At 48.5% G+C, this 27,377-nt stretch overlaps 1 protein-coding gene across 1 annotated transcript in view; it reads left to right on the top strand.

Annotated features, from left to right (window-relative positions):
- Nucleotides 1-8,183: 8,183 nt before the first annotated feature.
- FAM78B (family with sequence similarity 78 member B) overlaps nt 8,184-27,377 on the top strand; it is a 69,271-nt gene continuing 50,077 nt past the window's right edge. Inside the window, exon 1 of the mRNA XM_037506613.2 lies at nt 8,184-8,942. Coding sequence (XP_037362510.1) covers nt 8,680-8,942 — 263 coding nt within the window. The 5' untranslated portion in view covers nt 8,184-8,679. The remainder of the gene's footprint in view (nt 8,943-27,377) is intronic.

Raw genomic sequence — 27,377 nt, 5'->3', positions numbered from 1 at the left:
ATTTGGGTTGTTTCCAAAACATAGCTATTGTAAATAGTGCTGCTATAAACATAGGGGTGCAGGTGTTCTTTGGAATTGATGTTTCTGTGTCTTTTGGGTCAATACCTAGGAGTGGAATTGCTGGCTCATATGGAAGCTCTATGTTTAGTAGGTCCAGAAATCTCCACACAGCTCTCCATAGTGGTTGGGCCAGTTTGCACTCCCACCAACAGTGCAGAAGTGTTCCTTTTTCTCCACAACCTCGCCAACATTTGCTGTTGCTAGTTTTTTTAATATGTGCCATTCTCACTGGTGTAAGATGGTATCTCATGGTAGTTTTGATTTGCATTTCCCTGATTACAAGTGATGTTGAACATTTTTTCATATGCCTGTTGGCCATTTGCATTTCCTCTTCAGAGAAGTTTCTTTTTAGCTCTTCTGCCCATTTTTTGACTGGATTATTTTCTTTGTTTTTGTTGAGTCTCATTAGCTCTTTGTGCCAGCCACTTCTTAACGTACCATCTTCTCTGACATGCTTCCCAAACTGAAATGCCAATGCCACTGGTCTTCAGACCACATTTTGAGAAAAAAGGACTGTGAAGATCATGACAAATGCAGATTTCAGACCCTACCTCGAACCTATTGAAGCAGAATCTGCATTTGAAGGAGATCCCCTGAGGCATTTATATGTGTGAAGCACTTGTCTCAACATGAACCCTCTCCCTTGCTCCTTACCTTTTACTCAACATCATTTGAGCACTGACAGTGTGCCAGGCTCTGTGCTTAGAGCTGAGGACAGAAAATCAAATTAAATGCAAGGTACAAACTCGAGATGATGATAACGTATTCACGAGAGACACGTAAATAAATGTTTTTATGTTTTTAATATTGGTGCTATGAACAAGGTATGAACAGGATGTAGTATTTTATACCTCACTATATCTGAGCACTATTCTAATACCAGGTGCCAAGAAAAGTCCCAATGACATTTCTGGAAGAAAATACAGGAGAGAAAGTAAGCAATGGAAAGGGAAGGAAGGAGAAATACAAGAAAGAAGGAATTGCATTCAGCTATAATTTCTCAAATGACAACTTGAACAAGATATGTTCATCATGACTTTCCCATAGGATATCTTCATTTGAACACTTGGATACCCAGAGATGGAGATCACTGTAGTCCCCAGCCCCCAAACTCCCTTCTTGTCATGAGATTGACATTGATAATAGTATTGTCATTCATGAAGCTATTAGGCAAGAAATCTTGGATTTATCCTTAACTCCTCCTTCTCCTTTGATCTTTCTATAGAACTACTATAATATCCTGTTGTTTTGTTCATTCACACATTAGTTGCTCTGTGTTCACTATGTGTTATGGGCTGGAGGTCAGAGATCAGAAAGGTAATTTCTAGTTGAAGTGCTCATAGAACTTCTTATGAGTATCAGAGGATCAGATCCTTATCAGTATCAGAGGATCCAAGCATGCAGTCAGATAGAGATCCAGCCACTTACTAGTTTGACCTTGGGGAAGTCCCTTACTCTTTGCACAAACATCTGTAAAAGTGGAGAGTGATCGTACTTCACAGACTTCTATAAGGAGGAAAGAAGACACATGCTGTTGCTACTACTGTCATTACCATGGAGCAGGCTAGGAATTGAACATACGGTCAAGGGCAGAGCTTAAACAAAGACAGAGATGGGGAGGGATGGAGGCTGGTTGAGTGGATGGTGAGTCCTCTGCTTGGGCCAAGGCCCCTGGGATGTTGGAAGTAGAGAGGAAGAATTTTCAGTGAAAATAATGAAAGTTTCTATCATAAGGAGAACTGTGATCAAAATTTTCTGTCTTTATATGTTGGAAGAAAGTGGCAAAGATGGACAGGGATAAGCCACTGGCCATAAATGGGTCTTCAGGGTCCAAATGGAAACATCAAGTAGGTGATGGACGTGTTATCCTTGAGTTCAAGAAAGGCTGGGGCCTGAGGGACAGCCTTGAAAGACATCATAGAAATGAATAGATAAAGCCAACAGCATGGGTAAAATGCCTGCAGGACTTCAGGTAGGGGAGGAGAAACTCTTAGGAAATGCTCCCCTGGGGGAGGGGGAGAAGCAAGAAGACTCAGAGAAGTCGAGGAGAATCAGGTTGGTAGAATCATGGGGTTAGAAGAAGAGCTTCAAACTACAGATAAGGGTTTTAAGTTTGTTGAGAAGGCGTGAGTGACCAGGAAGCTGAGGAACTAGGCCATCCTTCCCCTTCTCCTCTGCAGCTTACCGTGATGGAGGCTGATGGAGAAACTTGACAAGTATTGGCTACTTGAAGCAGCTACCACATTTAGGACTGAACGCCTTGTGCAAAGCAGCCTGAGTCCATCATCATGGCCCATTTCAGAGTGTGTCTTAGCCTGGCCTGGAAGATGAAACTGGCTGCACAGCCTTGAAGTGGTGGTAGGAGGGGTGTACAGCCCAAACAGGTGTTTCTTCCATCTCATTCTCCTGGGGCTTGAGGATTCACTTAACCCCTTCCCTGTCTTCAGACCATCTAAGCCAGAAGGAAATCACAGCCCCAGAGACAACTCCTCAACAACTTTGGTAGTCTGAGCTTCTGAAAAACCCTTGCCAAGGTTAACTAGAAAGTAGACCCCAATGACACAGACTTACTAAAAAGTTCATTTGACAAACTGAGTAATGAGTCAACCAGAAGGAAAAATAAAGTCAGAGACTGCCGCACTTCTGGAAAGACAGAGCTTGGGGTCATCTGCTGCTGAGGGAGAGGATTGTGACGAAGGTGCAGAGGCCAGCACCCCGGAGAGTGCTCCGGGGCTCTAACTCCGGGAACTGAGGGGCTCTGTCATGCCCAAGAACATCAAAAGCTGGAAGCACAAAGGAACTTTTGTGCAGTGCCCTGAGAATAAATCCGAATGATGTTATTTACAAGGAATGATTGTCACTGGGGTCTTGTCACTGAAGTATTTCCTTTTCTCGGTTCCTAGAACTGATACCCCTTGAGATGGTGTATAAGTGCTCAAAGACAAAGAACATGATGGGTGCACTCCAAGGGAACAAGTGGAGGACAGCGAGCCACCATGCAGAAAGAATTAGAATAAAAGCATTTCCTGTGACAGGGAAGAAGTCAGAGGTTATAGTTTGGTGAAATAATATCTTATCAGGTTCAAAAATAATTTTAGACATCCAAACATTTCTGAGCAGCTCCTAGGTGCCAGGCATGAGATGAAGCTGGGCAACAGGGCATGCTGGCACATTCCCTTGAGCAGTGAACAGCAAATGCAAGCAAACATCTGTGAAATAGCATGGAAGGTGCTGACAGAGGCAAGCAGAAGATAAAGGCAGGGGGACTCTCCTAAGAAAAACTTAGCAGAGCAGCACAGAGAAATTGCTGCCCTGCCGAGTACTTTCACTTGAGATAAAGAATAGTGGTCCATTGGCATTTGTGGATTGAATATTCATGGGTGAAAACTGTCTCTCTTGAATGTTTTGAAAGGTCTCTGCCACGAGGTAATTTGCTGAGATATACATTTGAATGGCCTGTGAGGAGGCCAGAGTGTACTTGCCAGCCACTTAGCTAGTGAATGGACCACACCCAGCACCTGGCACACTGGCCCAGCGTAGCTCTTCTCTTCTCCTTGACCTGGACATAGTGATTCTCCTACTGTGATTCAAAGTTTTTTCTTTTGTAGAGTCAGGGAAATATGGGGTTAACAAGGAACAGATGTAATGGAGTAAGGAGTTTATTTTAATGGCAAAATTTAAGTAGCTTTAGAGATTACCTTGGCCCCATATTTATAGAAACAGTAAGTGTCTGAAAGGACCCCTTACATTTGTCAGTTACACTTTACTGCTTGTTATAGTGGAAATTATATGTCATGGTGACATTCATGGTTTTGGAGACTCAGGAAGGTCATGGATGAACCCTTTGAGAATGTCAAGGATCCAAGTCTGTGAATAATAAAATGTATATTTTATTGGCACTCTACTGGCTATAACAAGGTCACACTTCACGTTTGAAAAATAAGCTGTATTCTCTCCTTTATATGGTGTTCCTATAATTTGGGGGAAGATCGTCCTTGTCCTTCCTTGTTGATAAAGGTTTAGCTACATGCAAAAGAATGAAGCTTGACCACTACCTCACACCATACACAAAAATCAACTCAAAATGGATTAAAGAACTAGACATAAGACCTGAAACCATAAAATACATAGAAGGAAATATAGGCGAAACACTACGGGATTTGCACATCAAAGACATCTTTACAGACACATCACCCAAAGCAGTGATAGTGAAGACAAAGATAAACAGCTGGGACTACATCAAATTAAAGAGCTTCTGCACAGCAAAAGAGACAATAACAAAAACAAAGAGAAACCCCACCAACTGGGAGAACATTTTTGCACCCAACACTAATGATAAAGGACTGATCACAAAAATCTGCAAAGAGCTGATGAGACTCAGCAACAACAAAGAAAATAATCCAGTCAAAAAATGGGCAGAAGAGCTAAAAAGAAACTTCTCTGAAGAGGAAATGCAAATGGCCAACAGACATATGAAAAAATGTTCAACATCACTTGTCATCAGGGAAATGCAAATCAAAACTACTATGAGATACCATCTCACACCAGTGAGAATGGCACATATTAAAAAAACTAGCAACAACAAATGTTGGCGAGGGTGTGGAGAAAAAGGAACTCTTCTGCACTGTTGGTGGGAGTGCAAACTGGTCCAACCACTATGGAGAGCTGTGTGGAGATTTCTGGACCTACTAAACATAGAGCTTCCATATGATCCAGCAATTCCACTCCTAGGTATTGACCCAAAGGACACAGAAACATCAATTCCAAAGAGCACCTGCACCCCTATGTTTATAGCAGCACTGTTTACAATAGCTAAGCTTTGGAAACAACCCAAATGCCCAAAAATAGATGACTGGATCAAGAAGATGTGGTACATATATACCATGGAATATTACTCAGCATTCAAAAAAGATAAACACATGCAATTTGCAGCAACATGGATGGCGCTGGAAGGGATCATGCTCAGCGAAATAAGCCAAAAAGAAAAAGAAAAATACCGGATGGTCTCACTCATAGCAGGAATCTAGAAAACTTAAATAAGGGACCAGGAAAATGAATATAAGAAAGTGAAAATCAAAATCAACAAAAAACTATGAACCAGAGACACTTTTTGGGGGGTGGGGGGCGGGAGGGGAAGGATTGGGGTCAGAATGGGGCGTTTGCAATTGTATGGGGGAATACAAAAATAAAATTTAATATTAAAAAAAAAAAAAAAAGGTTTAGCAAGTGTTACTGAAAAACAAGGGATGATATTTACCCACAATATCGCAGCCTCACGAGTAACTCAGATCAACAAAAATATCTTGTATGCTTTTTTTCCCCCAACTGTATGTTTTTCTCTTGGCCAATTTCCTGGAACCTAATAATTACTCACAATTCAGACCTCTCCCTAAAACATTCCAAGCACCTCAAATTTAACATGACAGCATATAACTCCAATCTATTCTACTTCTGTCTCTTTGTTCTGATACTTAGAATCCCATGCATTTAACTGCTGAAGCTAAGACTTTCCCCCAGCATCAGTAACCAACTAAATGAATTTGCCTCTTAAATAACTATCAAATCAGCCAGGCCGCTCTGGTTCATGGCACTGCCCTAACTCAGAGCCAAAGGATCTGTCATCACAAATCCTGACACTTGCTCTAATCTCGCCCTTTATCCTCCAAATTGATACAACATATTTTTTCTCAAAATGCAAATGTTGTGTTCATTGGCAACTGAAGGTCAAGATATGGCCCTATCTACAATCAGTTCCTGGGTAGTGATACTGCAGGCAGTGGATTCACATAACACTTTGAGAAAGGCCTTGACTATGAGCTGTTTATCTCCCTGAAATATTTTGTTCTTTCACACCTCTCTGCATTTTGTATTTGCCCAACTGTCCTCCCTTTCTCTCTTCCTTGGTGAGCCTGTACCTGTCCTTCAGGATCCAATTCCAAAGTCACTATGTACAAGAAAGGCATAGATGTGAATCAGTGTCTCTCCTGTCTGGGCCCCCAGGTACTGAATTCAAACCACTATTAAAGTGTGTGTCAAGAGGTCTCCCTGGTGGCGCAGGGGTTAAAGACACCACTATCAAGCTATCTGCAGCAAGAGTTCAATCCCCAGCCAGGAAGCAACCCACAAGGCACAGCAGAACTTTCCTGCCTCGCTGCTGCTCCCTCAGCAGTGTATTTCAGCAGATCTGCCTTTTCTGCTCCCACTCTCTCTGGTGAATGCTCTTACCCCCCACAACTGACTGAGACCCCAATTATTGTATGCATAGGTAAATAAATCTTAAAAAAAAATAAAGTATGTGTCAAGGTTTACAGTAACAACTGGTTAACAGATTTCTCTTTTCCGGTGATCACTGAGCTCTTGTTCATCTTTGAATCCTAATACATAACACAAAGCCTGACACCTGCCAGGCAGTCAGTAAATATTAGCTGAATGAAAGGACCAGTGATTGAGATCTGTGGCTACATGGTAAAATGAGAGAACCATGTTATCACTGCTTTTTTGTTAACTATAAAGAGAGTCAAGGTGCCAGAAAAGTTAAAACAGGAATGAAGAGTGTCTTTAGATCTCAACCAATTTTTAAATTATTTGTCACATCTGCTGTAGCTCAAGACTTAATTCTTGTCAGCTTCCTGCGGCCTGTTAGTCCAGGCATTTTACTTGGGCATCAGATGCAACAAAAGTTAAATGATCATGGAAAAAATAAAGAGAACCTATAGACTGTTAAAATACAAATGTAAAAAGATGCACAGTAAAAGCATCTGCTAAATATTTTTTCTGCTTGGCACATTAGGCCACAGTAGCAAATACATGGCATGGGTCACACTGTACAGAGTCCAATATGTGAAGTGGTAGCTTGCACAGGAAAATTAGTGAGGCCGCCCTGTGTTCACTCACTCATTCACTCACTCACAGGCAGTTGTTGGACAACCACTACTAACTATGCAGAAATCTGGAGAAGCAAAGACAAGAATGGGTCCTTGAGACTCCAGTCTTCCTGTGGGACAGATGGGTTACTACAGACGGGCATCCGTCTTAGTATTTAAATCTATCTGGTTCCTGGTTCCAAAAATATTTTCAAGTTCCCCTGGAACTTAAGCAGGTTTCAGGTTACCTTGGGTAACCTCAAGAAAACTGCTAAACATCTAATGCGGGGTTGCCTATGTTGGGCATACCTGTCTCAGGATGCAGCTACATCCAAGATCAAGTGTTTAGAAAGTCCATCCCTGCTCAAATTTCCCAGTGCACGGGGTTTGTTAAAAAAAAGCGTTTTTTAAGAAAGAAAAGCTGAACAGAATTAAAGCTGCACTGGAGCGTCAACCACAACTCTTGGCATTTGGGTGACTTTGTGTCCAGGCAAAGAGAGATTCTCTGGCTACCTCACTACACACAGTGGTGGAAAGAAAAGCTTCCAGAGCAAAGTCTGAGAATGACAAAAGCATCTGTACCCAGACCTCACCCTTCTTCACCTAACCCTACTGGGGGAGCTCAACCCTGACTGCAATCTGATGACAGCATTATAAACAAGGGGCTGATCTCAGCTGCAGCTGTTCCCCTAACCCTCCAGCTCTAAACCTCCACTGGGCCGCGCCCCCCTAAGCGCCCCCGCCCCCCAGCTCTGGACCACGCACGCCCCGCCCTGCCCTTCCCTTCGCTTCCCTTCCCTCCCCACCCCTACCTCACCCATCCCACCCTCGCCCCCCAGAGCCCGATCCCCACGTGCCCCACGCCCACCGCGGGGCGCCACCTCCCGCAGCCCCGCCCCGCCTGCCCACGTGTCGGGCCCCACCCCAGCGCCCGCGGCCCTTTAAACATCCCCACCCAGCTCCGCCGCCCCCCCACCCGGACGGCAGCCGAAGAGGGACAAAACTCCTGGCGCACCGCCAGCTTCCTCCGCGGAGCCCGGCCCGGGCTGCCCAGCGCGTGCGGCCCTCCGGCGCGCCCGCCGCCCCCGGCCCCCCGGGCCCCCCCAGGCCCCGGCCGGCCGGAAGAGCGCAGCGGGGCCGCCGCGGGGCGGGGCGCGGGGGCGCGGGAGCGCGGGTCGCCGCCGCCGCCGCCCGGGCCGCTCGCCCGCCCGCCTCTGGTGCGCCGCGCGCGGGGGCAGCGCGGTGCAGAGGTTCATGCAGCGGCGGCGGCTCCTGCTGCTGCCGCCGCGGAGGCACACAGACCGGGCGCAGCCGCCGCCGCCGGCCTCCGGCTCCATGCCGCCGCCGGCGCCGCGGCCGCCTCCTCTCCGGCGAGGGGCGGGGGGCTCCGGACCGAGGTGGGCACCACTCCGCGCCGCGCCGCTCCCCTCCCTGCCCTCCGCGCGGTCGCCGGAGCCGGCGGGGGCGCCCGCCGCCTCCTAGGAGCGCACGCTCCGCGCGCCCTGCCGGAGAGAGGGGGCGGGCGTGGGCGGGGGCGCGCGGGCGGCGGCGGGGCGGCCGGGACCCCGCGCGGCGGCGCGAGGAGGGGGCTTCCCCGGAGGATGCCCGGTGCTGGCGGCTCCAGCCTCCGAGGCGCGAGCTGAGCCGGACCCGGAGCGCGCGGCGCGGCGCCATGCCTGTGTGACGGGCACCCCCGGCGGCCCGCGCGGCCCCCCGCGCTGCCCCACGCCTCGCCGCGCCGGCGCCGGGAGGCAGGATGGGCTGTATCCAAAGCATCACCTGCAAGGCGCGGATCCGGCGGGAGAACATCGTGGTGTACGATGTGTGCGCCACCATCGACCAGTGCCCCACGCGCATCGAGGAGACCTCGCCCATCGTCCTGCGCTACAAGACCCCGTACTTCAAAGCCTCGGCCCGCGTGGTCATGCCCCCCATCCCCCGCCACGAGACCTGGGTGGTGGGCTGGATCCAGGCGTGCAACCAGATGGAGTTCTTCAACACCTACAGCGACCTGGGCATGTAAGCACCGGCGGCGCGGCGCGGGAGCGGGGTCCCCTTCTCGTCTCCCCACCCCGACCCTCCTCCCAGCGCCTTCTTACCGCTCTCCCATCCTCTTTCTAAACCTTCCTCCCGCCCCCTCTTCTACCTCCCTCCTCCCTACCCTTTTGTTTCAGTGACTGGGCGGGTGTAGGGAGGCTCCTCGCGAAGCATTTTCTCGTGGTTTGCTTCTCACTTTCCATAAACGCGGGGAGGACGGTGCGGGCGGGCAGAACGCGACCGGGAGGCTTGGAGAGTCGGAGGGGGAGGTGGCTGGCGAGAGCCCTGGGAGTTTCGGGGCGCCGCCTGTGCTTGGTGGGCTTCCCAGGAAGAGTTTAGGGGAACGTGTAGACAGAGGAGCGGGGTGGAGCGCGCGGGGCGCATGGGCTGTGCCGTGCGTCCTTTGGAGAAACCGGAGCGGGCTTGAAGGAGAAGGTCCTGGCTGTCCGGGCGGGACTTGGTGGTTCTGCCCTCGGCCCCTCTTATTTTGAATTTGAGACTTTATCCCCCCAGACCAGAAAGCCTGGGAGCTTTTTCATTGGGAACCACGGACCTGGCTGAACCGCCTCTGACTCCAGGCCCTCGGGCTTGGTGGGGAGCAGGGCGCAGCCCGACGGAACAGGGCAGGGCTCATGGTCCAGTGCTAGTGGCCTCTGGCAGGGCAGCGCGGTGTGTGTCGTACGATCAAGGAATGTGTGGGTGTCCTGTCTTTCTAGGGTCTTTACTTACTCCAAAACTTTACTAATCGCGGCACTGGGAGGGATTCCCGAACGCCCACCTCCGAATCCAGTCGGCGAGCTGGGAGCTCTCCAACTTCTTTCAGCAGCACCGCTCGGTGCGCGCCGGCCTTAGCGGCTGTGGTGCAAACCCCCGGATCGTGGCGACTTCTCGGCCGCCAGGGGCCGACAGCCGGGGCCGGAACTGCAGGCTGCGGGCAGTCGCTCCGCGTCCAGGACTTTTTATTTACTAAATTTTCTTAACTCCTTCCCAGCCTCTTTTTAGAAGTAGACACTCAGTAGTTGGCAGCTGCAGTGGCTAAAATGTTTGGGGCCTGCATTCTACCTTGCGGTTATTATATAGGTCTGGAACCCCCCCCCCCTTAATTAGCCTGCAGCCTGTAGGGAAACCCTTTTCTGGAAAATTCAACCTCATTTCATTTATTAATCTAAAACTCTAGAACTCCCAGCTTTCGTCTATTGAATATGGCTATGGGGTGGGGGAGTTTCCAATTTAAAAGGTCAAGCCATCTTTTTAGCAGCAGTTTGAAGCCTTTTTATTACACTCTGAAAGCTAGTAGTTAGCACTAGTCATAGGTGCTAAAAAGAATTTTGACAGGGCGTTGTGTTTCCTCTCCCAGCCCGCCCCCCCACCCCCCTCCCCAAGAGTTTGAACTTTTTAGGCATGAAAGCACAGTCCTAGAGAGCCAGTTCATTCTTAGTGAGGACTTGAAAGTCTGGTGTCCTCTAGCCTCTGCACACTGTTTTATCTTATTGGACGGTGGCTGGATGTGAGAAGTGGGTGAATTATTTTGGGTGAATCACACCATTTCAAAACAGACACACCCTTCAAAGAATGATTATATTTGAACCCAGGATGTTTGTTTAGAAACCTAACATTTCCAACGAAGTTAGAGAAAGCCCCAGAGAGGGCTTTTGTCTCCCTGGCCTGGCTCTGATGGCAGTGTACAGCCTTGCTGGGGGGCAGTAATTGCAGCCTGCGCTTCTGTAAAGGAGGCCAGGAGAGACAGAAGAAACAGTCTCACATTTCCTGAGACGGCATAGCTAGGGCTCTCTGTTGCCTCACCTCTCCAGTAAATCAGGAAATCAAAAGCAAATAACTGAATAATTCTTTCCAAAAAAGAAAATATATTCAACCTCCAGAGAACCTGAGTTGAGCTATAATCAGACATGCTGGTTGAACTTCCTTAAATCTATAGGAGTGTATAGAACCAACTTGAATGGGTGTAAATTGGTGCTGGCACTGGGGGGACACCTGTTCCCGGATCCTTCCTTGCTAATTCTTGTCTTTGGGATTTAGAAAAAAGTTTTGCCTTTAAATTGCCACTTTCACTATTTTAAGATTCTTGGTTTCAGCATGGTTGATATAGGAGAGCAAAATAGCCCCTAAGTAATCATAAATCTTATTGTTATAGATCCATGTCCAGAGTTTACTTGTCTGTTCATGGTTGCTATAATTGTTCTATGTTTAAGGGCATTTTGGATCCCAGATTTGATTGAACCAATTTCCACAAAATGTTTATGCCTTGAAAACTTGGTGAGTTTTTAAGGGAAACTTTTTAAGGGAAACTCCTGTTGCGTGAAAGTTACTTTCAGTTCTTTAGTTTATCCAGTACCTTGAGTGGAAAGAACACTGCAGGATGAATTTTCACTCCTGTACGATGCCCTTGTTATATGAAGCATGATTTGAGCATAGGGCATAGGTGAGAAAGCTGCCTTTTCAACATTTTAAAAGAGACTTTGCCAGAGGAAACCTACCACTTCAAGTGACAAGAAACCTCTACCCAGAGGCTTGAAAGAAAACATGTGCTTTTGTGCTTTAAATTTTCAACATTTCCAAGAAGGGGTTAGTGTCTAAAGGAGTATTTGAAGTAGATCATGGTGGCCAGAGCTTAATTTGAACTTGAACTCAAATGACTTGGAACTTCCTCAAGGGATCCTGTAGAAATCAGGTTGGTGAATTGGGTACCTATTTATTTCTCCTTTGGCCACAGAGAACCCTGCTAATGCATCCCTAATAAGATTGCTGCAAAGCTTCATCCTTCAGGGAGAAAGGTCCACAGGTTTTTCTCAATGAACCCATCAATAAACAAATATTTACCAAGGGCTTCCATTGCACAGGTGTCAGCAAGGACAAAAGAAAAAGCAGCAGCTTCACTGTTCCTCTTTGGGGGTGAGAAATATGCTGAGAAAGCCAGCACGCCCCAGCAATATGGGAGAAATGCTGGAGAAAGTGGTGGAGTCATGCAGGGTTCTCTAGAACTGTAAGGACTCATGCTGGACACCAGGGATGGATGAGATTCAACTAGGCAAGGAGGAGGAACTAATTCTGAAGGGGAAAACCAGTAAATGAATGGAGGTAGGGAAATACAAGGTCTTCTAAGGAGGCAGAGGTCACCTGGAGTGGAGCTTTCATATAGGAGATCAGTGGGAGATGAGGTCCGAATTGTAGGCTGGCGGGAAGGCCTAGCACTTGTGATCTGGAAAAGACAGGATTGAAGTCAGGTCTTCCTCACCAGACATTGTCAGGAGGCTCTTTATACTTTCTTTATCCCTCTTGGGCACGCGGGAGCTTTTTGGCATGAGACCTTTATGATGAAACAGTTGTAAATACCAGAGTACAACAGCCAAGAGGTTTCCTGAGTGAGGTTTGAGCAAGGAATGGGGCTTGCATGCCGTGGATGGATGAGGTGAAGCTGGAGTCACAGGGAGAGGGAGCAACACCTGCGGGTCCTACCAGTCTCTGAACCCACATGCGTATTCTTCTAAAGCTCTACGGTGACTCTGGTGAGCCCGGGCTTGGTGGTTTGGAAACCATTTCAGCTGCCAATATGGAGCACCTTGGCCTGCATAACACATTAGGAGGTCACCCTCTTCTGCTTTAGAAGCAGGCTCCACGCTCTCCCTCTTCCTCCTTCAGAGCCAGCGTTGTGGAGGATTTGACCCTCCAGAACCATCTCTGCTGTCTGCTCAGTTCAATCCACGCTGGTTTCTATCTACTTCAAAACTGTTCTTGCTCATCTCATTTGTGATTTCTGTGTTGCCATATCCAACACACACATTTGAGAGACACCTTTTCACACAATATTCCACATTGTTGACAGGTTTCTTCATCTTGAATCACTCCTATCTTTTAAAGCACTTATGCTATTCTACTATTTCTCTTTTACCCCAAATTACAGTTCAGTGGGACGTTTCTCATTCTCTACTCTCCCTGGATGATTTCATCTATTCCAAGGTGATCCGTAGTCACCTGCAGTTTAGGTATGTTCATGTGGACACACAATTTCCACTTCCACTTAGAAAGACACTTCTAGCTTAATGTATCCAAACTGGAACACCTGACCTCCACTATAACTCCCACCCAAATCTGTACCTCTGCCATTCTCCCCCATCCTTAACAAATGACACCTCTGGTCCCTGAGTTGCTTGAGCTGGACCGTCTATGTGTCATCCTCACACATCCAGTCCTTCATCAAATCCTACTGACCCATCTCCAGTAGAGACCTGCAGTTCAACCCCCCCGGCCCCCCATGTCCATCCTGCCTTCTCAGATCTGACCCCATCAGCTATCACCTGCTCCAATAGAGGCTTTCTAACCACTTACCCCTCCATTCTGCCCTCCCTCTGGTTTGTTCTCCATCAGAAGCCACAGTGATATTTTTAAAAATATAAATGCTGTTATGTTCCAGCTTAAACCCTTTAACGACTTCTCATTGCAATTGAGATAAAATTTCAAGATCTCTTCTCACTCTCTGATTTTCTGTCTTAAGCCTTGTCAGCCCATTTCCATTTCTTCAAAGGAACCAACTTCATCCCAATTCAAAACTTTTCCATGGGCGGCTGTCTGAAATGCTCTGCTTGCCTGCCCTTTTCTAGCTAATTCCTGTTCTTCATTGAGGACTCTCAGCTGTTACTGCCTCAGAGAGGGCACCCTGATTTCATAGTTAAATTAAGGTTCTTCTGTTCTCTTTAATAACTTATTACATATAGTCAGATTATAATAGCATGTTTGTTTAACATCTGACCGGCCTGCTAGACTATAACTCCATGAAATCATATATTGTATCCATTTCATTCTCTGTCAGCAGTGCTTGGCCCCTAGCAGATGTTCAATAACTACTTGATAAATAAATGGGCCATTTTTCTGACCTCAAATACTCTGTGTCCTCTTCAACAAATCATTTTCTTTCTTCAAAATTAGCTTTTCATTTGAAACCTAAAGCAAATCTCACAAATCACTGCAACACTGGACACCCCAGCAGTTGCATAACAGATAAACAGTTTAACTTGCTATGCTTTTTATCACTTTGTTTCACCTTGCCCTACTGCATCAACTGCTCCCAGCTCAGGGCTATGTCTGTCACTTCCTCTGCTTCCCTGCAGTGTCTGAAGCCTCACTCTCGTCACCAGCTATAGAGTGGCACTCTGCTGCCCAAAGAGACATGACATAGAAACCTTGTCATCACACTCTGAACCTCCATCACCTGTCCCAGGACTGTGGACATGATGCATTAGCCACATTTGCTTAAGTGCCTTCCCTGGTAGGGTCATTACCCTAAAGCTCACTTCCACTCTGTTCCCAGGCATGCTGCCCGCACACGCAGCAAGGCTCTGAGTGACTCTCGCTGGTCAAGAGAGATGCTTCCTTCAAGCATTTTGCTCTTAAGGGTCGGCTTGGCCATCAGTCCAGGAGCCAGATGTGTCTCCATGCCACTGGTGCCAACACCTGATTGCATTCCCATTACAACCCCAGTTAAGTTTTTTGTTTTTTTTAAAGATGTATTTATTTATACAAGCACTGGGTACAGTCAGAAGCACGGGAGGGTGAGAGAATTCACCAGAGTCAGAGCGGGGAACAGAACAGGCAGAATGATGAAATACACTGCGGAGGGGAGCAGCGGGTGCAGCAGGAGAGGTCTGTCACGCCATGTGGGACCCTCGCTGGGGGCCAGGGATCGAACTGGCGCTGCAGAGGCTGCGGGCAGCTTCACTACCCAGCACTCAACTGCTGCGCCACCAGGAGAGGCCCCCCAGTTAAGTTTCTTGAGATCTGGTGGTAACTAGAACTAGAAACACTGGAATCCCCAGTCTGGAGCATCAGATGGGAAAGAGGGATCCAATTCCCTTATGAAAGTCCTTAGTGCCCTTGAAGGGGAGATGGCCTAACCCTTTGCCTCTAATCTGCTAGACCTCTGCCAAAGAGGAGCAGCAGGGGATTAGCTGGTTTTATCAGTGAAGTATTAAGCTCACTGGATATAAAGTGCAACTCTAGGAGTTGGGGAGGTGAGAGCAACAGGGGAAAAGAAAAATGATTAGGAAAGGAGAAGGGAAGAATTAAATGGAGAATTGAACAGAAATGTGGCCCGCGTACCCTGGTGTGCTAAAATACAGCTGCATGGAGGAGATGGAAGTGGGGAAGCAGAGACAGGTGAGCTGGGAGTGTGGGCAATTGCAGGGTGTCAGGGACCTTCCCCAAGGAAGGAGAGGCAAATGCTGTCTTTGGGACTAGGCCTGCAGATGCTTCATGTGCCAGGTTCACAAAGAAAGCTGGCACTTAAGTTGGGAAATGCAGACTCTTGCCCAGTGCTCCAGTCTGGTCTGAGCTGTCCCACAGTTCTGTGAGCTAGATGGTCTCATGCATCTCACTTTCTGAGGAAGAAACAGGCTCAGAAGGCCAGAGGGCTTGCCTGAGGCCATTCACCCCTGGAGGGATTGAGCTGGGAATGACTTCTTACCCCTTGTCCGGCCTGTCTGTGCAGAGGCACAGTGTCACCTGGGTTGAGCCTAACAACTGTCAGGTTAGCATGCGTGTGAGTGGGCACTAAGGAGACCTGGCCTGTCTCTTTCTCTGGGAGCCACAAATCGAAGGAGATGAGAGCTGAAAGGACTCACTAAACTGTAATGCCATGCCCAGGTTACCAGGTTACCTGTATTCTGCTAGAGAGTGACTGTTACTACTCAGGGAGACCTGGATCACCCTCACAGGACAGACAGATTGTGGCCCTGTGGCTTCCCTGGGCAGACAAGTGTGCTCACTCTGGAGCAGGTGCCTGTCCCTCAGATGTTCCTCCAAGCCCCACTCAGGGTCACGGGTGAGGAGAATGCTTCATTTGTGAGCTGGAGCTGTTTTCCACTCATGTTATGAGTTGGGTGGTGGCTCTCCCTCACCCTACCCAGAAATCACCCTCCCACATCTGCTTGGAGTTTTGGTCTTTGGGCATAGCATGCAGGACCCTGGCCACTTCCCACCCCTGGGCAGGAGGCCTGCCACCCAACTTAGCTGCCTCCGCACAGGGACTGCCTGCGGGGCCCTGAGGTGACGAGCAGTGGGCACCAGGACTAGAGGCCAGGGTAGTGGTGGAGCCTGTGAACCATGCTGTTCAGGGTCAAGCAGGTTGTGGAACTTCCAGCCTGTGTAGACAGATGGGCCCAACACCTGAAATAATTTATGTCTAAAATTATTTAATGATTTTATTGTTATTACCGTTATTTAATGGGTCTCTTTCATGGCTTTGTCTCTTTAAAAGGGCACCTCACATAATTAGCCTCGCAATAATCATGAACTATTTAGAACCCTCTTTGTTTCCATTTTATTTTATTTTAAAGATTTATTTATGCAATCAAGAGCTGGGGTACAGGCCAGAGGTGCAGGGGGTGAGAGAATTCACCAGAGACAGAGTGGGGAGCACAACAGGCAGATGGACTGAAATATACTGCTGAGGGGAGCAGCGGGTGAGACAGGAGAGGTCTGCTGAGCCATGTGAGTAGCTCCCTGGCCAGGGATCGAACTCGTGCAGTGGCTGTGGACAGCTTCATAGGTTGTGTCTTAACCCCTTGCGCCACCAGGGAGGCCCTGTTCCCATTTTAAATAAGCAAACTGAGGTCCAGAGAGATTAGACAGCATGCTCAAGGTCACCCTGGCAGGCGATGGCGGAACCTGGCCTGGTGCCCAGGCCTCCACACTCCTGCCCTAGTGCAGGATCAGCCAGCCAGGGACCCGAGTAGGGGAGGGAGAGGTCATCCTCAGAGGACACTTTGGGGCCATCATTTGTGACCTCTGAAGACAGGGAAGGGTAGGTAGGAGAGCCTGAAATGCATTCAACAAAAGCTGTCAGATTACAACAAAATAAATAAGGTTTTGTAACATCTGATGGCACCTTGGCGAGGTTGCTGTGACAGGCCTGCCTGGGAAAGCCTCTGACTGGCTTCTTCTCATGGGGTCTGACCTTTCCAAGCCAGCTTGTGGGCCTGTGTGAGGCCAGGGTGCATGGAGGCTGTCAGAGGTCTGGCTAATGGGAAGTAATAAGTCAGCATCTTGTCAGCAGGCTCTGCAGTGCCCTGAAGGGGCGGGCAGGCCAAGGGGGTCAGGTCTCTGAGCACAAGTGGTGGCAGGAATGGGCTTTGGCAAGGCCGGAGCTGCCAGAAACAGGCACATTCCATGTTGCTTTGCTCTAGGTCTGGGGGTTGAGGGGAGGGGTTGGGACCTGGATATGTGGGAAGGAAGAGGGAGAGCTTGACAGGGATCCAGATCTGCTCATTCTGAGAACCTGTGTCATCATCTTTCAGCTGTTTACTGAAAGCCCCCAGCAGAGCCTCCATTCCAAAGCCCCACACTTGAAATGACTCATATATTTGCTTTAATTTTTACTCTTTTTTTTTGAAGGAAAGAAAGGATGTATGCCCCCAAAAGACTAAACTCCAAACTCCCGTTGGAAGGTATCTTCTTGGCCTCCATAACCACAGAGCCTGTCTTTTGTGGGACACACCACACTCTAAGGAAAGAGCAGGTCTTGCTTATTGTCTGTGTCAGCTCAGTGATCATCACAACGACCATTTGTAGAACATTTCACATCTATCTGCTGAATGCTTCATAGGCACTGTCTGAAGTGGGTACCATTACTTGCTCCACATTACAGTGGATGAAACAAGGCCTACAGAAGCTGGGTAACTTGCCTACCACTACCCAGCTAATAGGTGACAGAGTCAGGATCAGAAACCAGAATTCCAGTGTTTTCTGTTACACTGCCTTTTAGAGGGCTGGATGAATCAATAAATGATAGCGTGAATGAATGAGAAAAGAAATACGGAGTGTCCAAGATAATTGCATGAGTGCTTGCCTTTGGGGACTGGGCGGGGTGGGGCGTGGAGGAGGAGGGAGTAAAAGCTTTAAACAAAGTGGAATTAGCCAGCTTCCCACCTCCCAACTGGTTTGCTCAGCTGGTGAGGACTTGGTGCTAATGAGACCAAGGTCTTGGGGTCAGACTCGGGACCATCCCAGCACCCAAACCAACACTCTTTATCCTCTCAGTGATTTCACAAGTGACTGCTCCCAGCAACAGAGTCTAGATTAAAGAGCAGAGAAATGCTTTTTAATCTGGAAAATATAAGAATTATTCTTGACCTGGGGAGTGTCAGGAAGTGCAGGAAGTCATCCAGCCCAACTGCTCATTTGACAAATGGCAGCGCTGGAGCCCAGAGAGGGCCAGTGGCACAGCAGGCGGCAGTGGCAGAGGCAGGACACTCACCCAGGCCCTCCCAGCTGCAAAGCCAGTGATGCAACTATGGAGTCCCACTGGAAGCACTAGGTCCCGATAGGGAGTGGCTCACGTCGTGGGTCCATACAGAGGGTACCCCTACCTGTAAAGCAGTAATCAGGTGTCTTCTCCTGCTTTTCTCCACATCTACCCCCTCCTAACCCTGTTTGCTGAGGATCCAGGTCTCCAGGGCCCTTCACCAGCTCCAGAGAGAGAGCAGGAAGAGCCGGGCCCTCCATAGCACAAGAGGAGGAACGCGGCCCATCCAGGGCTTGGCTGTGCAGTTGCAGGAGAAGAGAGACCAGCCTATTCCCAGTGTCCACAGGCAGTGATTAGCAAGCAAGAGAGGGTCTCCCCAGAGACACCCAACCCAGATGGCAGGAAATGAGAGGACAGCTCGAGGGAGGAGGGATGAGTGGAGAGATTGGAATTCAGCCTGGATGCCCAACACCCAGAGTCAAGTTCCTCCACCCTTCACCACCCCCCAGCTTAGCCCAGTGCTGATGCCACACAAGCGCCCTGGCCCCCTGCCCACGCGCAGGCAAGGTGGCTTCATGGCAGCCCCGGGAGAAATAGGATCCAAGTGGTGTCAAAGATGACAGATTGTGAGGGGGGCCAGGGGCCCTCCTGACAGCAGGGCTCAGCTGGGAGGCCCCTGTGGAGTGGAACAGATGGGGGAAGTCTGAAAGGGAGATCCTAGCAGCCTGGAGACTTTCTGTTGTGGCTTCTAGCTGGATTTTTCTCCATTTTCCCCTTTTATTTTCTATTAATTTGTGGCATTTTCATATCGGGGCATGATCTAATCATGCTGTGTCTGCTTACAAAGGGTGGGTGAGGAAGGGACAGAGATAGGTACCAGCATGGTCGAGATCTGCACATACTTGCTTTGCCCTGGTTGGGATCTAAGGGGGTGCAGAGGGGGCTGCATGTGCCTCCAGCAGCTATCACCTCTGCCTACTTGGCCAACCACAGGCTGTGCACCAGGTCACCTTCATGAGGACTGTGGAAGCTTGACTTGTGTCAGTGGTCTGTTGTTCCCTTATACAGTCATGTTCCAGCCTTGGCCCTCCCTCTCAAAGCTGGCACTGGGCACCCACCTTCTGCCCTCCCTGGAGGAGGAGGCATCTTCGGGCCTGCTTGAGCCCCTCTCCATTGTTCCACTGGCCTGGTCTTTTCAAGTCCTGTAATTCTCAGGATTCCCTGAGCTGTCTTGTCAGCCCCACCACCTGACTCTGGTTATTTGGGAAACTTCCTCTCCACCATGTCCCCCTCTCCTGCTCGCACCATCTCTGTGTCTGTCTCAGCTTCTCTGCTCCTGATTTCCAACCCTCCACTTCTTCTTGTCAGTCACTGAAGCTCTTGGGCCTTAGTCAGGTGCCTGCCCCCAGGCCTCTGGGCTCCAGGGTTCTCCCTGTCAGCTCACCTCCCCCCAGGTGGGAGAGCAGCATTGTCTGTCCCGGGAGCCCCCGGGCCACTCCTCCTCAAAGCCTCCAGCCTGCTCAGGGCTTCCAAAACTATGGATGATCTAAAAACAAACTGGCTTATGACTTAGGGAGCCACCCAAATTAGAGTTCTGGTGAGGAAGCTGAAACACAAATAAGAACATTCCCAGTGGACACAGAGAGAAAGGGAGAAGGAGATTGGTTCAACAAGCATTGATTGAGGGCCACTTGATCCATTCACAGCGCATCTGGGAGGGGCTAAGAAGGAAGTATAAGAACATGTTTGTTAGCCTCATTCTCTAAGCTGCCATCAGAAAGCCTGGTGTCAAGAGCAAAAACTCTTAAGATGTGGGTAAGAGGACAGGAGGAGTGTGGCAGGACCAGTGCAAGCCATGGTCAGCCTGTTCCTGCCCTTTGTCCTGCCCAGCTGAGTGTGAGCCAGGGCGGCCAGGCAAGGCCGATAGATCTCTCTTAGCCCCCCTCCACTCATTACCCCTACCCCGCATTGGAGAAGAACCTCCCTCTGGAGGCTTCTCTGCTGACAGGCCCCCTCAGGTGGCCGCCCTCAGTTGGGTGACCCAGCTCAGAGAGCCCTGAGGCAGAAAGAAGAGTGAGAGCCAGGAGTACCAAGGCCCCTCTGTGGCCAAGGTGGGCATTGCCCTGCACAGGCCATGACCTGGGTTTTCTCTCAGTGTCCGAGAGGTTGTCTTTCAGACCCGGAATCCCACAGAGCATCTGTACCGTCTGGGTACCTGTGTGACTACTTAATCACTGTCAAAAAGCCTTTCATGGATGGAACTGTTGTATAATCAACCAAGAGCTGGGCTTGGAGGAAGGTTGACTGAGGGGTCACTGTGTAGACTTTGTGCTAATGGGCCTTTCTCCCACAGGAATGGCAATGTCAGTGGGAGGGGTGATGTAGCATTTGTCTGCTTGATAAAGGTTCTGTGGAAACTCTGTCTGTCCACCTTTAACCTCAGGAACCATACATAGTTCCCTTTCCATTAAGCCACCAATTCTCTTTTGTCAAACAGTTGGACCGCGGTGTGCCTAGCACTTGAAGCAGGGACGCTTTGGCACAGCCCTCGTGGACTGTTTGTGAAAGCTCGGAGCTTAAGGTGGTTTCCTCTCCATATACATAGACCACGGTCTGTGCAGTTTTTACCAGAAATGTTGGACTCAGGTACCTCCACAATTGGACCATCTTCCACCACAGGGCCGAGGAGAGGAGAGATGCTTTCAGATCAGAACACAGGCATCTTTAGGTGTTCCTTCTGCCTCCCTGTTTGGATGCTGAGAGGCTTATTCAAGGTTTGCCCTCTGCATCTGGTATTCCTGAAATATCTGGACATCAGGATTAGAAACTAGAATTACTCTGTAGTGTTTATGACTTTTCATGAAAAGGAAAAGCATCTTGAGATTATTTTCATGCCATTCCAGAATAGCAAAGATAATGAAAACAGATTCTATTAGAAGCACTTAAAGGGAAGCAGAGTACTAGAGAGAAAGAGGTAGGCGGGTGTTCAGACTGTCCTCATTGGGACAGGTCAAGGGCTAAACAGTTCAAGAGCACAGACCAGCTTACAGTTAGCATTCAAGTCCTGAGCTGTTAACACCTCAATCTACAGTCATCTCCCAGTCTCAAGTGTGTGGTTTCCTCTGTGATGTCATCCTGTCTGTCAACATTTCGATACATGCATGACCCGTGACAAGACTGGGATGGACCTCCCTAGCCCCCAGCTCCACAGGAAAAATCACCTTCCTTGTGAGCTCAAAATCCCAGTTCTGGGTCATTCCATCCAACTTCTGAACACTTCTGATTGTCACCTATGTGTATGCTTTAAACAAATGTGTATTCGCTCTTTTTTGCATCCTCAAGATCAGGCTTGTTAGTTGTGTTTGCAAATGTTCGATGTTCTCGTTAAGTTCCATTAGCTGGCTCTATCAGTGATTGAGAAGATCTGTGAAATTTCCCTCTTGTGTGTTCATGGCTGTCCTCACAGCTTTCGGTCACTGCTTTCTACATTTGAGGCTCAGCCTGCTTACCTCTGTGGTTTTTCCATTTCCTCTGCATTTTTGACCCCTGCGATTTATTTTGTAAGCTCAATCTAGATTTGATAGGAATGTGTAATATAGGGTTTTTCAAGCTATTTAGTCTACTGTATTATGATTTGCTTACTGGGTCTTCTGTACCAACTAGAGACAGAGCTTTTCGTGACTACTTTTTCTAGTATGAGTTAATATCTTTCAAAGCAAGGTGCCTGTCTGCAAGAGACCCTCAGATAAGAAGAACTGAGTTTTTCCACACTCTGCCACTGCAGGGGGAGAGGGAGCCCAGACAAGATGAGGGTCTTGGGCCCATGGCCAGGCACAAGGGAGTCCAGCAAGGCTGCTTTCTCTCAAGTGCTGTAAGCCACTCAGCTGAATGACTACAGCTTTTTTTTTTGGTTTTTTTTTTTAAGATTTATTTATTTTATTTATTTATACAAGCACTGGGTACAGTCAGAAGTGCGGGAGGGTGAGAGAATTCACCAGAGCCAGAGTGGGGAACAGAACAGGCAGACTGACGAAATACACTGCTGAGGGGAGCAGCAGGCAAGGGCGCAGCAGGAGAGGTCTGCACACCATGTGGGACCCTCGCCGGTGATTGAACCGGCACTGCAGAGGCTGCGGGCAATTTCGCAGCCTAGTGCTCAACCGCTGCGCCTCCAGGGGAGGCCCGACTACAGCTTTTGTCACCTATCTGTACCCACTTCAGGACCTTGAGTCTGTCTTGACAAGCCAGAATGTCCTGGTGGAGAGGAAGTGGTCTTTCTCAGAAGCGTCATGGCCCCCTTGAGCATAGCCATCTCTCTGTAGCATGAGACTGGGAAGCTGTTAGCTCCAAAAGTCCCTGCCCATCTTCCCCAGTTCCTGCCTCTCACCCCCTTGAGGCTCCTTTTGCACTGGCATTTGGCTCTGGCAAGCACAAGACCAACACAAGATGCTACGTATTTCACACAGATTAACAGATTACATCTCATGTATTTAAATTCCTATTATTTCTGTTTCTTGTGGAAAGAAACTAAGGCTTTTAAAGCATCACGTAACTTGCCAGAACATGGGTTCCAACGACTCCAGACCTAAGCTTCTGATCACCCATTTTAGTGCGCCACCAATAGCACATCACTGCTTCACCTAAAGAGAAAAATTAACCTCCCTCCAAGCCCAAGCAGGGACTGAGAATACTGGGAACAGCAAATAATTTGGACAACTGATAACAAAACTGTTGTAAGCACTCCCACCAAGCTGCAAGTCAATTTCAAGATTTAGCTGTAAGCCAAGAAAACAACAACAGCAACAAAAGCGCTTTTAAAAACATCTCATCAGATATTTGAGTTCTTTTTGTGACCAGCTCTCTAGAAACCTGGCAGCTTAGCTTGCATTCCACCTGGGTGGACCACAGAGATGGAGATGTGTCTTTGTTGGCATTAAAGATGAAGTGTTAGATTAACGGTAAGAGGATACCACTGTGGAGAAAAACAGGGTTTCCAAAGCCATCAAGTCACCAAAAATCCATTGCCCTTAACTCCTCTTTGATTGGAGGTGGCATAACCTGTGTTTAAAAGCACAGACACCCCTCTACCCCACTTCAGGTTAAAATCCTGACTACCATTGTCCTTGCAGTGTGACTAAAGGCAGATCAACTAACTTCTCTGTACCTGCTTCCCCATCCATAAAAGGGGCAATAAAAGTACCTCGTTCATAAGGTTGTTAGGAAGATTAAGTAATTAAGCTTTTATGGAGTATTTAGAAACAGTGCCTGACTGTAATGCTGGTACTGTTTCTGTTAAAATTTTTTCAACAGATGAAAAAAAAAAAAAAAAATTAGGGCCTCCCTGGTGGCATAAGAGGTTAAGTCACAGCACTATGAAGCTATCCACAGCCACTACCGCACAGAGTTCTATCCCTGGCCAGGAAGGTGACCCACATGGCACAGCAGACCTCTCCTGACTCTCCTGCTACTCCCCTCAGCAGTGTATTTCAGTCAGTCTGCCTGTTCTGCTCCCCACTCTGTCTGGTGAATCCTCTCACCCCCTGTACCTCTGGCCTGTACCCCAGTTCTTGTATACATTAAATAAATAAATCTTAAAAAAATAATTAAATGGACCAATGTTATTGAATACCTGGTAGGAGGCAGGAACTCTGCTACAAAAATGTTCATACTATGAGGAGAAACCTGTCACTGTGTGTAAAAGCCTTGGGCTTCATGGTCAGGAGGCTTCCCAGAGGAGAGGAGGTCCCCCACTCGTAAAGACTGCTTGCAGACCTCCATGAATTGCCTTTTAATTCACCCTTCTCCACCAGGATTGTGCCACTTTCCTCAGTGTCTGCTGGCTTCTAACATGCTCATCCTTAGGTCTGTCTCAAGAAGGTCTGGCCTTGAATGGGCAGCAGCAATGAGAGAACTTCCCCAGGCCTCCTATCTGGGCATTAGGATCCGGCATTGTGCCTGATTTTTCTCTGAAAGCACAGTGTTCCAGTGAGAGATGTCAGCCGGGACCCTACACAAGCCCTAGGCCAGCCCCTTCATGCGCAGCCAGCCCTCCTGCCCTGCTCCCAGGCACTTGCCCCTTACTCAGCTGCACTTTGCTCTCTCCTGATGCTCCTCCTGGGATGAGGTTCTCTTAGATTATGGCCTCTGTATCTGCCTGCTCCTGTACCTGATGAGGGTGAGAGCCAGGCCCAGAGAAAGCCCTGGAATGAGGCGATATGCTCAGAATTCCTAGGAATTCTGGTGGCTTTGTGTGTGTGCCAGGTGGCTTGGGCTGAGACCTCCAAAGAGAGATTGTGGGTCTTTATTGCCAAGTTGTGAACCAAGCTTGAGCACTAAACATGGAGGCAGGCAAAGGACCGGAAGCTTCCAGAAGAGAAAGCTCAGGATAACTCTAGCTCCTGAAGCCAAAATGACATGAATGCTAACACTTAGGAGGCATTTCTACCTATGTGAGAGGTTGGTGTGTTGTCCCCTGAGGCTCATTTCCCGCTATTCACTTTACCATCCTCCTGGCCTTCTGGGTTCTGAATGTGAGCGTCAGCTTAATGTGCCACCCTGACCCAGTAATCAATAAGTTTAATTCAGAGGTAGAAAAAGTGGCTCAGACAGGATCCCAAATAAACACAATGCTTGTGGTCTCAGATGCCATAAAACCCTGAATGGAGAAGGTACAAATTGCCTTTGAGGTCAAAAGCCTTTTCAACAAAATGGTGGTGGTGGCAGTAACTCTGAGACATCAGTCCATGAGCTAAAGACCTAAAGCACCCCCCTGAATTTCCTCAGGGAATGTCCTGGACCTTCCAGACCATGTTAATAATAACCATCCTTCATCTTGGTAATAGAGGCCTACAAAGTGTTTTTTCTCGTGATATGTCCTTTGCTGGTCACAGTAGCTGTGAGAAGGAAGACCAAGTATCTCTTTTTGCAAATGAAGAAACCAAGAATTCTGATTCTAACTTCTGATATCCAGAAGTTAGGTGACTTGCCCAAGAACTGGAGGCGTAAGACTGAAAAATTATTTTCTGACTTACCCTCCAAGTTTTGACCATTTCACTGTCCTATTAGCCTTAGATTCTGAATTTGAGCATCAGCTGATGTGCAACCAACTAAGAAAAAGAGTCAGTCACCTTTCACCTGGAAACTTGTGTAGATGCTCTGTTGGGTGCCAAAAATGTGTCTGACTTGCTGGTCTTGAATAATATTCAGATCTAAGACTGGATGTTTTGCCGACTTCTGCTAAGATCATGCTTTGTGGCCTTGCTTTTTTTTTTTTTTTTTTTTAAAGATTTATTTATTTATATAAGCACTGGGTACAGTCAGAAGCGCGGGAGGGTGAGAGAATTCACCAGAGCCAGAGCGGGGAGCAGAGCAGGCAGAAGGACTGAAGTACACTGCTGAGGGGAGCAGCGGGCGGCAGGAGAGGTCTGCACGCCATGTGGGACCCTCCTCCGGTGGCCTGGGAGCAGCCGGGGATCGAACCGGCGCTGCAAAGGCTGTGGGCAGCTTGGTAATCCAGCGCACAACCACTGTGCCACTGGGGAGGCCTGCTTTGTGGCCTCTCTTAAAGTCAGAGCTGGGAGGGAATTTGGGGAAACAGCTGACTCATCTGTCCCCCATCTCTGTACAACCCGAAGCAGGTGAACGTCCTGTACTCTGCAGGCCTGTCCATTGAAAATCCCCCTCTCCCTTTGCAAGTATGAGTGAAGTGCCGATGCCATGATGGCATCTGGTACCAACCCGCAGGGTGCGCAGGAAGGCAGGATGCCAGATGCACTCGGGGATGGGTTTATGCCATTTGGACAGGTTGGGCAGGGAAGTGAGACAGGTGAGCACTTCCAAATGTGAAATCTTGCCTTATTTCCTTATACCAGGGACACCTGTGACTTTGAAAGATGAACCTGATGAAAAGAAGCTTTTGGGAAAGAGGGAGCTTGAGGCAGAGACAGCACTTCCTGCAGTCGTTGGTCTAGAGTCTATAGATATCAGCCAGACAGGGGTTAGCTTTTTTTGTCCCAGGGCACATCCTCCACTTGGAGAATGTGCTCGACCCAGCTTGAGGGCACCCATCCGCCTCTGGCAGGCTTCTTGCCAGTGTATGAGATGGAACTGGGAGCTGATGCATGACTTTGAGATGATAATCCAGGTTAGCAGTTGGTGGTATGTTCCCCTCTGCCCCCAGCTCCAGACCCACCTCATCTTTGACTTTCAAAGAAACCCCAAACTTCTTTCTTTTGCAGCTGGGGGGTTGGAAAAAGGATTGCTTTTCTTATGGAAAGATGAATGGAGCATGGAGAAGCCTCTGGTGAGATGCCACAGCAGAGAAAAGAGCAGGGGTTTCTACGCTGAAAAAATGGTGGTCTCTTCTCCCCCTGTGCACTCTCCACTTCCGATGTGCTTTCTCCCCTTTGCTGCTGGAGATTTTGCCCAGAGGAAAGTTAGTTTACACCTCATTACTGAAGAAAATAGCCAAGGCTTGAGAGATAAACAGCCACCCACTCCCTGTCTGTCAAGCCAGTGCAGCTTAAGATGGAGACCTTTTCACTCCCCTCCCTGCCCGCCCCATTACTCTGGGGTTCTTTCTGCTCCATCATGAGAACAGCCAACCTCCTCCACCCCGACCCTGCTTCCATCTTTCAGAATTGAGCTAATCCTTTAAGAAATGTTTAATGTTCATGTGCCATCCTTGCATAGAAGCAGCTGAAGGCTTCCTGTGATCCTGGATTTATATCTGTCTCTTTCAGGGGAAGGGTTAAAAAAAAAAAAGAAAAATAAATAAATAAATCTGTCTCTTTCATTTCCTACAAATTTATTGCCATCTGTTGATTTCATTCCTGTGACACCCACATCAAGATCATTCATAAGGAGGATCAGACCCATTGCTAGACCCCTCCCTTACTCACAGCTCTGTCCTCCCATCCAAATGTCTGTGCTTGCATGGATCTGTGAAAATATTCTCCCTCCCTCTCTCTCCCTCTGTCCCTCCTCTCCTTTCTCTGTCTGTTTCTCTCTCTCTCTCTCTCTCTCTCTCTCTCTCTCTCTCACACACACACACACACACACACACACACACACACACGAGCTGCACACAGGCATTTGACAGACCGTTGACCAAATTTGATTAGGGTGTTTATTTCCTAAGCAATTAGCAAGCAGTAGACTCCCAC

Source organism: Talpa occidentalis, unplaced genomic scaffold (assembly GCF_014898055.3).
Source record: "Talpa occidentalis isolate TD23 unplaced genomic scaffold, MPIMG_talOcc4v2.1 talOcc4.12, whole genome shotgun sequence".
Lineage (NCBI taxonomy): Eukaryota > Metazoa > Chordata > Mammalia > Eulipotyphla > Talpidae > Talpa > Talpa occidentalis.
Note: the sequence above shows the minus strand (reverse complement) of the source record. Positions and strands in the feature narration are given on the sequence as shown.